Raw genomic sequence first — 13,101 nt, forward strand, 5'->3', positions numbered from 1 at the left:
CCTTTTCTCTCTTGTTAATAGAAATTTCTCAGTCAGGGGCCTTGAGAAATGGAAAAAAAACCTTCATGAACACAAATTTCTTATATAAAGAAAGTATTTTTCAAGGACTTTTCTTCCTGGATGTTTTGAATTACGGCATTTAGAGATCCTGGGTCTCTGCAGGGGCAGGAAATCCAAATTGCTACTGTCTTGTGTTTGATTGTATGAGTCATTTGTGAATTGAGTCAGGTACTTTTTATTCCAATATAGAAGAGAAATAATACATTTTTTATAGTATTGTACAGCATTCAGTGAAGGTTATGTGTGCCAACTAAGCTTTTTGAAGGCTTATTTTTTTTTTTGTCTCTCCAGCACTTAGCACAGTGGCCAACACACTAAAGATACTGTGTTTGTTGAGTGAATGAATGAATGAGTGAATCATTCGCTGGCCCCATGAAGGGTTTGCAATTCTGTGTGGTCTTTCCGAGGTGGTGGTATTTCATACATTCTTTTTATAGCAATATTAAAATTGAATCACGGATTTTAGAGTGATAAGCTTTTTGAGGTACTTTGCTTTCTCGAACAGGAATGATGGGGGGAGACAAACCGTGAGAGACTGTGGACTCTGAGAAGCAAACTGAGGGTTTTGAAGGGGCGGGGGGTGGGAGGGTTGGGTGAGCCTGGTGGTGGGTATTAAGGAGGGCAGGGATTGCATGGAGCACTGGGTGTGGTGCATAAACAATGAATCTTGGAACACTACATCAAAAACCAAAAATGTATTATATGGTGATTAACATAATACAATAAAAAACAAACAACAACAAAAAAAGAAAAACAGCATTTTTTAAAACTCTCTAGATGGGATGGCTTAGTTGCCATCAGCCCACAATAAGGCAGTTGTTTCTGGTATATTGGAGAAATTAGCAGAATAAAGAAATTGCCTAAGTGAATAAGATTGCCAAAGAACAAGCTGTAATTTTCCAAGTTATGAAAAAAACTTCTAAATTTTGATATCAAGGGAATGCTTCTATTTTAAAATAATATATAATAAACTTGTTTTGGCCTTAACTGTACGCTCCATGTTTCCAAATGTCTATGCCTCTTCATAAACCATAGGCGGAGAAAGTACAGCAGAACACTTGTGTGGGCTTTAGAACTTGGAAGCGCTGATTCCAACCCCACTCTGCCACTTAGTCCTCTGTGATCTTGGTCAGGCTTTATAAATTAAATAATCTGGTTTTCTCATTGTAGTAAGGGGACGATAGAGAATCCTTGTCATGCTTAAGTGAATTAATGTCTATAAAGCAGTTAGACACATAGAAATGCCGAGTACGTGTTAGTTGTTGCTTGATGACTCCTCTGTGTGAGTTACCGCTTTCTGCCTTTGTTCATGTTGACCTTTTTTTCAAGTATATTTGTAAAGTGCCTTGGTGCTTTTTAAAGACTTAGTTTAAGGTGACTCCTCCCTGTATTTTGTCATGTCTCTCACTCCCTTTTATGGCAGTTGTTACAGTACTCCCTCGGTACTACAGTTAATGTGTTTGCTACATTAGATCCCCAAATCTTTAAGGACATACATATTTACATAGTATTTATTTATCGGTGTTGGTTCTGTTATGTTTAGAGGAAATGTTCAGTGAAGTATTTCAAGCTTGTACTTCATGTAAGCACTTTTCATCTTTTTTAATAATAGGTAAATCAAACTGGGAAGATGATGGTTGGGGAGCATGGGAAGAGACGGAACCCCAAGAACCTGTAAGTCTTCATAAATGTATGCGTGCTTGTTGAAAGTGGCATTTTCCGTTTGTAATGATGGTGACCTATTCCAGTGTTGACACTTTAAAACCTTCATCAAGGACATCTTTGTGTTTACTTACTAGTACTGACATAGATCCCTTTCTTAAGGATTTATTGTCTTTATAGTTAAGGAGGCTAAATGGGGAATAACTGCTTTAGGATTCTTTCTCCTTTAGTAGTTATTATTTTAGACTTCTCCATTTGCTCATTCAACATGTCTTTGGTAAGTGTCCACCCTATTCTAGGCATTTTTCTAGGTACTGCACGTATAGCCATGAGAAGGTGCATGAATCCCGCATATGTATTTTCACCTCCGGGTAATAGAAAATCTAGCCTAAACTGACTTAAATCACAGGGACATTCATTAGCTTATACAGAAGGAAGGCAGGGTAGTATGGACTCTTAGGTTGGTTGATTAGAAGATTCAACTGTGTCATCAAGGGCATAAGTTCTTTCCTTCTGTCTCCTCTGTATAAACAGCAGTGTAGACTTCATCCCAAAGACTGTTCTTCAATAGTTGGGGTATGCCACCATGTTTCTTCATTCATGACCAGAGGGAGAAAAAGACTAGGACTTCCGTGATTCTTATAGGAGCAGGGAACAACTTTTTCAGAAGCCTCTCATGAACCTTACCTATAACTCTTGGCCGGAATAAGGCCAGACACTCATTTCTGAAGTAGTCACTGGCAAGGGATATCTGACTTTTCATCTGTCTCTCTTGCCATTCCCTGGGCCTGGAGCATTAAAGGGTCCGTTTCTCCTGAGGCCCATGACTGCACAGGAGAGGAGTTGATAACTGAATGAAATTAGGATTTCTTACAAAAAAAGAAGAATGGATGTATGTATTGGAAAGGTCCTATCATCCCTGTTCCCTGCAGCTTATACTTAGGAGAGAGAAGTTTTTTCAAAAAGAGAGATAAAAGTAGCAAATGGTGGTAATCAAAGTTACATGGAGAATTCAAATGGTGATGTGGTAGCAAGTGATCAAGTGACCACCGTAGCTTGGGCGGAAGGCCTTTCAGAGGATGCGACATTGGAGCTGAGGCCCGAAAGACAGCAGGAAGCCAGCGAGGTGGCAGTCTGGCAAAGGGCGTTGCAGGCCAGGACAACAACTCATGCAGAGGCCCTATGGCAGGACCGAGCTTGGAGTTCATAGGACATAAAGAAGGCCCATGTGGCTTGGCAGGACTGTGAGGTTACAAGATGGGGTCAGAGAAGGAGGCAGGCCTGATGGAAGGTTTTGTGAATTTGGAGTTTATTCTGAATGCAATAGGAAACCACACACCACACATAGCTGGTTTCTCATTTTTAAAGTTCATCTTGGCTGCTTTTTGGAATTGAACTCGGGGGCAAAAGCGGAAGCAGGGAGACCAGTAAGGAGGCTGTTTTGATAGTGTAGTTGAGAAATGATGGTGACTTACATTAAGGCGATATCAGTGAAAATGAGAAAGTGATGGGTTTGGGATTAGTTTTAGAAATAACAGTAAGACTTTCCTGTAAGTTGGTTGTAAGGGCTGAAGGGAAAAAGAAAAAAAATCAGGGATTAACTTCTTTGATCTGGGATATGGTGGGGAGTAGGTAAAGCATACTTGATAAGTTGTTGAAACTGCTCAGGGCTGGGTAATAGGTACTGTTCTCTTCATTTTGTCAATGTTTGAAAATATCCATAATAAGTTTTTTTTTTTTTAAGATTTTATTTATTTATTTGACAGAGAGAGAGAGAGAGACAGTGAGAGAGGGAACACAAGCAGGGGAAGGGGGAGAGAGAGAAGCAGGCTTCCCGCAGAGCAGGGAACCTGATGAGGGACTTTATCCCAGGATGCTGGGATCATGACCCAAGCCAAAGGCAGACACTTAACGACTGAGCCACCCAGGCCCCCCAAGATTTTTCTTTTTTTTAACCTGCCCAGGTATTTGGCTTGAGCAGCTGGATGGATGGTGTGTGGTTTATTGAGTTGGGGAAGACAGCATAGGTCTGGGGGGGATGTGAAGGAGGATCGTGTTGTAGGAAGCAGAGCATGCTGGTGTTCATGCAGATTTACAGAAAAGCTCCAAGGAAAGATGAAGAACAGGAAACCATTTCAGAAGGCAGAGAATTGGGATGTGTTGAATAGGATGTAATGTAGCTCAAGGAACGTGGTTACGGCATCCCTTTAGCAAACAAACACCTTGTTCCTTGCCCCTCTAGTGCTTTGTCGACGTGGAGACGCAGCGGTACTCTGTATGGACTACAACTCCCGGCTTCTGCTTTCTCGCGATTTAGACTGTTTCATGGCTCGTATTGGAATCTTTCATTTATCTTGGATTCTTTTTGTTTCACACCCGGAGCTCATAGGAGGATTTGATGGGGTCCGTTCATCACCATCAATGTAGGATATTTCTGGAGGGCAGAGTGTTCCTGCCAGGCCACTGTGTGGGATGTCAGCCTACCTGTCGGTGCTGCCTTCTGGCCGCACACCACCAGCAGCCCAGGTCGCTGTGGCGAAACTGGGGAGTGGAAGGAAGGGAGAGGAGAGGTGTGTGTAAAGCAGGTCGGAGGCTCTGCGTGGCTCGATGCGAGCCAACCTCTCGGGGGATGTGGCTGCGCTTTGCGAATTTCTCAGAAAGAGGTAGTGTGGAGATTATGCTGAGTGAAATAAGTCAAGCAGAGAGAGTCAATTATCATATGGTTTCACTTATTTGTGGAGCATAACAAATAGCATGGAGGACAAGGGGCGTTAGAGAGGAGTAGGGAATTTGGGTAAATTGGAAGGGGAGGTGAACCATGAGAGACTATGGACTCTGAAAAACAGTCTGAGGGGTTTGAAGTGGCGGGGGGGGGTGGGAGGTTGGGGTACCAGGTGGTGGGTATTATGGAGGGCACGGCTTGCATGGAGCACTGGGTGTGGTGAAAAAATAATGAATACTGTTTTCCTGAAAATAAATAAATTGGAAAAAAAAAAAAAGAGGTAGTGTAGCTAGCAGCTCCTTTGCTTGTTGTGTCGGGTGCATTTACTTTTAGTATTTGTTCTAGAATCCTATAGCTAGTGACTGTCGTGAGTATTTCGACAAGCTCCCAAGCAAGTTGAAGGTTTTCTGGAGTGAACCTCATAGACATCGCGTGATAAAGTGGACACAACCATTTGTAATCTCAGAGGAGGTTGTTAAATACGTAAGATGGTACTGATGCTCAGTTACGGTACTTCCTTACGCACCCACGGGCCCACTTCTGAAAGTGTCTGCTGTGCACGGTCGCTTCTTTCTGGAACGGATTTTTACTAGTGAGTGACATAGTTGAGGAGTTGTATGTGAGGCGTTTTCCTCACGAACGTCTGCATTTTCTCTGTAACTTTAAGGGAGTGGTTGACTGTCGGGTGTCATAGACCTGCTTTTTGGCTCACCCAGCAGTGTGCCTGCCTTAAGCGTACACTTTGTTATGGCGTTTTAACCTAATACAGTAGGAAATTATTGCGACTACAATTTGAGGTCAGAGAAGCAGTAGGCCTGAGGTAAGGCTTTATGAATTCGGAATTTATTCTAAATGTGATTAGAAACCACACTATTTCTGTTTTGGAAAGCTCATCTTCACTGCTCCGTGGAATAGGTTGTAGTGGGTCTTTTTATCGTGTCTCTCATACTCATTAAGGTCATGGGCCAGTTTATTTTCTAGTATTTTGTTTTGATGTGCCACTGTTCCAGCTGATTCCGGGTGCTGTGAATAATGATTCCTAATTAAAGTGTGTATGTTTTGGTTTTTTTGTTGTTGGTGGTGGTTTTCTTTCTTTCTTTCTTTCTTTTAGAGTGTGTATGTTTTAACAGACTTCCTTTAAATCTGTGCAAGGGTGCCATCTTCTCTTTATTGGCAAGAATATCCTAAATCCAAGAATGACATCTTTTAACTGTTTCATTGAAAAGCTGAAATATGCGTCTGTTCATTCCAAAACACGTTAACTTACATGTAGCACATTCATTCATTTGGATACGATTTGAATGTTTACAAATGGCCCTCGTGGACGAGGGTACCTTGTGGTTCTCTTTGTCTTAATTGATTTGCCCACACAGCGGATTTGACAAGTGTGGCAAGTCAAAGAGTTGGCAACAATTCTGGGTGTCCCAGTCATTCCTAACTACTCTTATTACCCTCCTGTAACCCCTTGTACCTTGTCATGACCTTATGTACATGGTGAAGGAGAAGATACTTGAATGACGACAAAAGTGGGCCAGGACAGTGGCACTGAGACGTTATCTGGGTGTTAACATGATCCTGCTGTATTTAACAATGCTTCTTTGAATTTGGATCCTGTCGTCAAAATAAGACAGTATCTTTGTTAGGGAGACTGTTTGGTGAATGAGGATAAAATGGTGGTGGATAAAATGAAAAGGAGACGACTTTTGCCTTACGCTGCATCGTCATCTAGACTTATCCATACATAACATCCGTATGATGTTTTGCAGAGTAAAATTTGTTCTCCCAGGGCTATTGGAAATGTCAACACAGCTGTGGTAAGAGACTTCCATTACTTCTACTGCTGTCTAGTATTATGAACAACTCCAAAGGCATAGCCAGCTCTAGAGACATAACAACAGTCAGAGTAAATTTTGGGAGATGTATAAGGTGCATGCTCTAGTCAAGGTAAGAGAGGGAGCTACCTCATCAGAATGGAGAGGGAACTTTCCACTGTCCGTTGGTAGGGACAGACAGCAAACTCAACACCTGCCTGCCCTGAGAGTCTTACTGGTAGGTCTTGTCCACATCAAAGACAAGGCCAATATTGGAACAAGAGAAAGGTCTTGAAATCAGTTTATGGCTGTGTCAGGGTGCTGTGACTGTGGAAAGAGTGAGGGTTCTGCCTGCACTGGGCTGTGGTTCTCGTGACCAACAGAGGAGAGGAGTCTGACATTAGAGAGGTGCTGTGTCTTGGTCTTTGTGGGGGGCTGGGGTGGTGTGTGGATGAACCGCAGGCAGGGTAGTTCAGAGTAAAGCAAAGCAGCAGCGCCTGCCCCTGGATGCTGACCTGGAGGCCATGTGGCTGCTGTTGCATCCAGCAGAAAACTCTAAAAACTTCAGGGTGCTTTTTATCTCCACAAGTCTATAGCTCTTTGAGAGTAGTTTCTTATTTTTATGGCAGGAGAGAGTGTGAAGGGCTTTTATAATCAGAAAGATTTAGTACCAGTACAGACAAGGCTTTTTTTTTTTTTTTAAAGAAAGAAGAAGCCTCTTTAGCTTTTTGTGATTCTGAAATGTCTGCTGTAGTCAGTGCTCAGAGAAGACCGCATGTTCTAATATCCTTTATCAGCAGAACCCGCCAAGTCGAAGACAGTACGCATCCGTGACGCCGGTAGGCTTAGGAACTTTAAGGATGGCTTCAATTTGAGAAGAGGACAGACGTCTTTCTTCTATAGATATTTCATGTCCCTGTGAGTCCGCTTGGCCACCATAACAGAATATCACAGATTGGGTGACTTAATGGAAATTTATCTTCTCACCGTTCTGAAGGCTAGATGTTCAAGATCAAGGTGTTGTCAGAGTTGGTTTTTGGTGAGATCCCTCTTCCTGGCTGTCAGACAGACATCTCACTGTGTCCTCATATGGCCTGTCCTCTGTGTGCAAAGAGAGAGTGCCATGAGTCCTGGTGTTTCTTCCCCTTACAGGAATAGCCGGTCTGTCAGATTAAGTCTCCGCCCTTATGACCTCGTTAAACCCAAGTTACCTTTTTACCTCCAGATAACAGTCACATTGGGGATAAGGGCTTCAGCACATTAATTTTGAGAGGATACAGTTGACTCTGTAAAAATGCCCCAAATAATGGACCCATGTCAGGCAGAGAACTCTTATGTGTGCAAGTGCAAAGAATAAGGTTAGGAAATTCCTACTTGCCCATAAGTAAATACACTAAAGAAATAGAAAGGCAATCAGACTTTCAAGATGCAGGAAAAAAAGCCAGAAGATCTATTTCTGTACTAACTTAATTGTAAGTGAACATGATGAGATACAGTGTCTTCCTTGGAGAAATTGGAAAAAGAAGATGGTTGTACTAGATCATCTACCAATTAATGATCCTATAATAGTAAATAGCTTTGTTGTGTGTGTGTTTTTTGTTTTTTTGTTTGTTGTTTGTTTTTTATAGTGTTTAAGGGCTTTTAGTTTGGATTATCATTAGTTTGCTTTGGAAAAGAAGTGGTTAGAGGGGGATATTTTATCTAGCCTCATGCTATAATGGAAATCGAGGCAGTTAAGGAAGAAGCTTGACAAGGTTTAATTTTAGTTGTAGGGCAAATGAATGAGCTTTCCTTGGTGTATTAAGTCCAAAGGGTATGAAGTGTACAGTCAAGGATTTGCTTGGCAGTGGTTTCTGGAACAGGAAGCACAGAAGGTTCTGGGTTAAGGCCCTTAGTTAAGGTAGAAAGTGTGGAAAATTTCCATTCAAAAGACACTTTAGTTCCATCTGTTTGCAGAAAGTGATATGATATAGTTTATAGAGGCAATTTGACTTAGCAGATTAACAAGGAAAGCATGCTGGCCAGATTGAGGGCCCAGAGGAATGTTTGTTTATAGACTGAGAAATTGGATATAGCCTGACCTGGTTAGAGATTCTTTGAACATTAATAATCTGAGATAATGTTGGAAAATATTTTGCCTTGTTTTAGAGTCATTAGACTCTGGTGTCACCTACAACACAAGAGACATAAGCATCAGACAGGCCAGAGGCAGAGGAGGGCACTCAAGTTATACTAAAGTTATGTTTTATATCTGTTTTAGATGTGTTTATACGAAGGGGGAAGTGGCCACAGAATTTCTTCCTACTGAGATGGGTTCTCTGTGGGACTTAGGCATTTGACTTAGAAATTCTACTTTTGGGGGGTGACTGGGTGGCTCAGTCAGTTAAGCGTCTGAATTGGTTTCAGCTCAGGTCATGATCTCAGGGTCCTGAGGTCAAGCCTCAGGTCGGGCTCCACACTTAACACAGAGTCTGCTTGTCCCTCTCCCTCTGCTCCTTCCCTTGCTTGCTTTCTCTCAAACAAATAAAATCTTAAAAAAAAAAAAAAAAAGAAAAAAAAAGAAAGAAAGAAAAGAAAAGAAATACTCCTTTTGCCAGTGACCTTCCCGTTAACATTTATATCATTAGTATGAGTTGGGTCTCGCCTATCTAGTGATTCTCAGTTTGGTGGGGGGAGGTGATTTTTGTCCCCTTAGGAGACATTTTTGGTTGTCACAACTTGAAGGGAGATGCATCTAAGTGGATAGAGACCAGGGATGCTGTAAAGCATCTTACAGCACACAGGACAGGCCTCCCAAACGAACAGTTGTCCAGCCCAAAACGTCCGTTGTCCCAGAGTTCAGAAATCTTGGTCTAGCCCATGGCTTTCAGGGTAATTCTCTCAATCCTTCTTTCTGCCATTCTTCCTGTTTCTAAAATCCCTGGCTTTGGGGCGCCTGGGTGGTGCAGTCAGTTAAGCATCTGACTCTTGGTTCGGGCTCAGATCTGATCTCAGGGTCCCGAGATTGAGCCCAGTATCCAGCTCTGAGCTGAGTGTGGGATCTGCTTGAGATTCTCTTTCCCTCTTCCCCTGCCCCTCTTGCTCGAGCTCACTCTCCAAAATAAATACATAAATCTTTTTTAAAAATTAAGAAATAAAATCCCCTGGTCTCTTTTGGGAGGCTTCAAAACTTTGGATCTATATGGCTATTAATTTGTTTTTAGTAGACTCTGGTTTGCTAGTATAAAAAGTGCAGTTGACAGACTGTTTGCCAACAAAGGTGAATGTAAGTAGCTCCTCAGTCTTTGGCCACAGATGAACAATTATTCCAGCCTCAGTCTTGGTGGCATTATTTATGCCTAAATGTTTGAGGGAGACTATCTTTAGCTTCCCAGTATAGCCAGCCGCCACTTTTCCTCGATCTTGCTTGGAATTGCTCATGTCTGCCCCTCAGGCACTCCTGCTGGGTAACTTGTTTGTTTTGGCTTAGTGACCCGCCCCTTGTCCTCTGCCAGGGAGGGAGGGACAGCTGCTGTGTGGTGGGGGAAGGGGCCTGGAAAAACAACAGGGGTTCTTTTATAGGTAATGGATAAATTTCATGTTAACATCAGTGACCAGGTAGGTACTAGTTTTTTGCAGAAAGCCAAGGTAGTCCTTGATAGTGCTATTTTGGGGGGTTTGTTTGTTTGTTTAATTCATTGTGTTGCTTGGGAAATTAATGAGGGTGAATCAGTAGCTTCAAGAGAGTGGTATTAGTGACTACATTCCCATTATTGTGGAGAAGGTTCTCAGAAAACCTAATTGGTAAGCAGGTGCCCTTAGAGTAGAAAGCCAGATGATGAGCTTGCATCTTGTTAGCCACGGAGCTATATGCTGATGCTCCGTGTGACTTAATAGAATGTTCTTATTAGACCCTCTTTCCTGCCTGAGCTGCCTTGATGAATTGGAAATTTTGCTTAAGCTTTATGTAAAACCCAGTGCCAGTTCCTTGGGTTCAAGCCTGGAGAGGGGATCTCCTTATCTCTGCTCTCCCAATACTTTCATCCAGATACTTTTGCTTGGACTTGAGTTTCCCCTAAAAAATCTGACCCAGGAACTACTTCAGACAGACCCATACTTCTTATTCTTAATATGTATTTCTGCTGTGAATATGTGTCTGCTTTCCTACCTTTGTCAACTCCGTCTAATTTAGGGCTCCCTGGCCCATCCCCTAGCCATGCTTCTACCCTCTATTGCCTCGAGCAGTGGTTCTCAGCCCAGAGGCAGTTTTGCCCCCCAAGGGACATTCGGCAATGTCTGGAGACAGTGTTGGTTGTCACGCTGAGGATGCTACCGTACCGTGAAGAATTAACCTACACAAAATGTCAAGAGTGCTGAGAAACCTTGGCTTAGAGCAATGTATTTCAAACTCTTTATCTTGGCTTGTGATGAAATCACTTTACTGTGTCTTGACCAGTACTTTTAAAATAATGAATAAAATAGATTTTTACAAATTTGGAGTACCTCCTAGGTTGTAAGCGTAGATATTGTTTTGGACAGCTTTTGTCTGTTTTGTTATGGGGCAGTGAGGAGGGAAAGGGAGGGGGAGTCAAGGAGGGGCAGCAGGGAAGATGTGACTGAAATGAAATGGGATATAAAATCATTTTTACTGCTAGTTGTTGAGGTTTGTTTTTTTTTTTAAGAAGTTTTAAATGTACGTACAAGAAAGAGAGCACATCTGACCAGATAGCTTTACTGCTCAAAAAATGCTTCAGTCACTGCAGGAGTCCTCAAGGTCAAGTGTAAGCACCTCAACACAGTAGATGAAAGCTCTTGGTCGCCCACCCTTGCTGCAGTGTCCCCTTTTACCTTATACTGTCACACCTGCTTTGACAGTACCTCCTTGCTGGCTCGTTTGCCCCTAGGCCTTCAGATCTGTTGGGCTCATGGTTTTCTAGAGGAATAGGACATAGGGGACTAGTCTGGGAATGTCCACCTCCTCTCCCTCTCTCCTGCTGCCCCCAGTCTGGCTCCTTTTTACTCTCCCAGCAGGATTTAGCTTAGGAGTTACTTCCAGTAGGAAGATTTGTTGTTGTTGTTGACACTCTACCCTCCCAACCCCATTCTGGTCTGCTGACCCTCCTGTGTTCCCTTGACTGACTACCGTGTGTTTGTCCATCTGTCTTCCCCAGAGGAGGGAGGTCCTTAAGGCCAAGAGTTCTCTTTTCTTGTCTCTCTGTCCTAACACAGAGACGGCACATAGAGATGTGTAGCCCTACTGGAGAGCGTTGTGTAGGAGTGATCAAAGCAGGGAGAAAGATGTGGGACTATTGAGGGTCTGGTCATCCTCAGGATTTGGACCCACAGACTGTGGCCTCATTCTTCCTCTTATTTCGATGATCTGTCCAGTCCCCTGATTTTGGAGGTAAGGAACCAGCGTTGCTAGGGAAGCTGCAAGGCCTGTATGAATGTGGATTAAATTTGTTGCCGGTGGCATGTGTGTGGTTAGCGACAAACCGCTTGCTCTTTCCAAGCCTTGGTTTCCTTTTCTGGACAATGAGGATTTTGAATCACATCGTCTCTGTGGTTCCTTCTGTTTCTTTGTACGTTTGTGTGGTCTGGTCAGCTGGCTGATAGAGATTATGACACGTGTGTGAGCGGGGGATTGTTGACCCCGCACAGGCAGGCAGTTTTTGGGTCTTTGATCAAACTGTCTTGTACCTACTACTACAATTTCTTAGTTAATTTAGTGATTAAAAAATTTTTTACAGGGGAGCCTGGGCAGCTCAGTTGGTTAAGCATCTGACTCTTGATTTCAGCTCAGGTCATGATCTCAGGGTCCTGAGGTCAAGCCCCTGCTTACGAGTCTCTCTCTTCTTCTCTCCCTGCCTCCTCCTCCCTCTCTAAAAATAAAAAAAAATAAAATGAATTTGTACAGTATGTTTCTTCTTCAGCTAAGTCAGTAGTTCTCAACTTGGGGCGTTTTGCTCTGCAGAAGGCATTTGGCAACGTCTAGAGACATGGGTGATTGTCCCAGCTGGGAAAGTGCTATGGGTATTTGGTGGGTAGGGGCCAGCAATGAGGCTCCAGCCCCAAATGTCAATAGTGCTGAGGCTGAGAAACCCTGAGGAACTAGTAACCACCGGCAGAGTTTCAGTGCTTTCAGCCAGAGCTCGATGCTGTGTTAGCGTTTATTGCAGTATGCATGATTTTTTAAATGGAATAAATACTCCATGTGCGTCCACTTATTCAATGTTTCATTATGTTGAAAGGGAGGGGGCTATTTCATGGCTGTCTTTAAAAAGAGACTTGTCAGGGCACCTGGGTGGCTCAATGGGTTAAGCCGCTGCCTTTGGCTCAGGTCATGATCTCGGGGTCCTGGGATCGAGTCCCGCATCGGGCTCTCTGCTCAGCAGGGAGCCTGCTTCCTCCTCTCTCTCTCTACCTGCCTCTCTGTCTACTTGTGATCTCTCTCTGTCAAATAAATAAATAAAATCTTTGAAAAAAAATAAAAAATAAAAATAAAAAGAGACTTGTCGAACAAAAATATTCAAGTCGTGATAAGCCTTCGCGAGATAGCTTCCCGCAGTCAGCCGTGTGGCCCAGTCTGATTAGGTCTGACCTCCCTTGAGGCGCATCTCTTCTTTGCTTCTTCAGTCACAGAGGGGCGCTAGCCTTTTAGTCTGCGAGGGGAGCTTCTGGCCCCTTCCTGTAGTTCCGGCCGCACAGCAGCAGGCGTTACACGCGGTCACCCCCCGGGACAACTGCGAGGGGAGCAGCCGAGCCGGGCGATCCCCAGGCGCGCTCCGAGGGACCGGTGCCCGCGGCGTGGAGTGGGACGCTGCTCAGGGGCTGGCGGTCCCGTGAGCTCCGAAGCTTGAGCGCGTA

At 43.5% G+C, this 13,101-nt stretch overlaps 1 protein-coding gene across 1 annotated transcript in view; it reads left to right on the forward strand.

Annotated features, from left to right (window-relative positions):
- The window catches only part of RAB3GAP2 (RAB3 GTPase activating non-catalytic protein subunit 2), a 97,435-nt gene that overhangs the window by 18,438 nt on the left and 65,896 nt on the right, over positions 1–13,101 (forward strand). The window contains exon 2 of the mRNA XM_044266809.1: positions 1,673–1,734. Coding sequence (XP_044122744.1) covers positions 1,673–1,734 — 62 coding nt within the window. The remainder of the gene's footprint in view (positions 1–1,672; positions 1,735–13,101) is intronic.

This window comes from Neovison vison, chromosome 10, assembly GCF_020171115.1.
Source record: "Neovison vison isolate M4711 chromosome 10, ASM_NN_V1, whole genome shotgun sequence".
In the NCBI taxonomy this organism is placed as follows: domain Eukaryota; kingdom Metazoa; phylum Chordata; class Mammalia; order Carnivora; family Mustelidae; genus Neogale; species Neogale vison.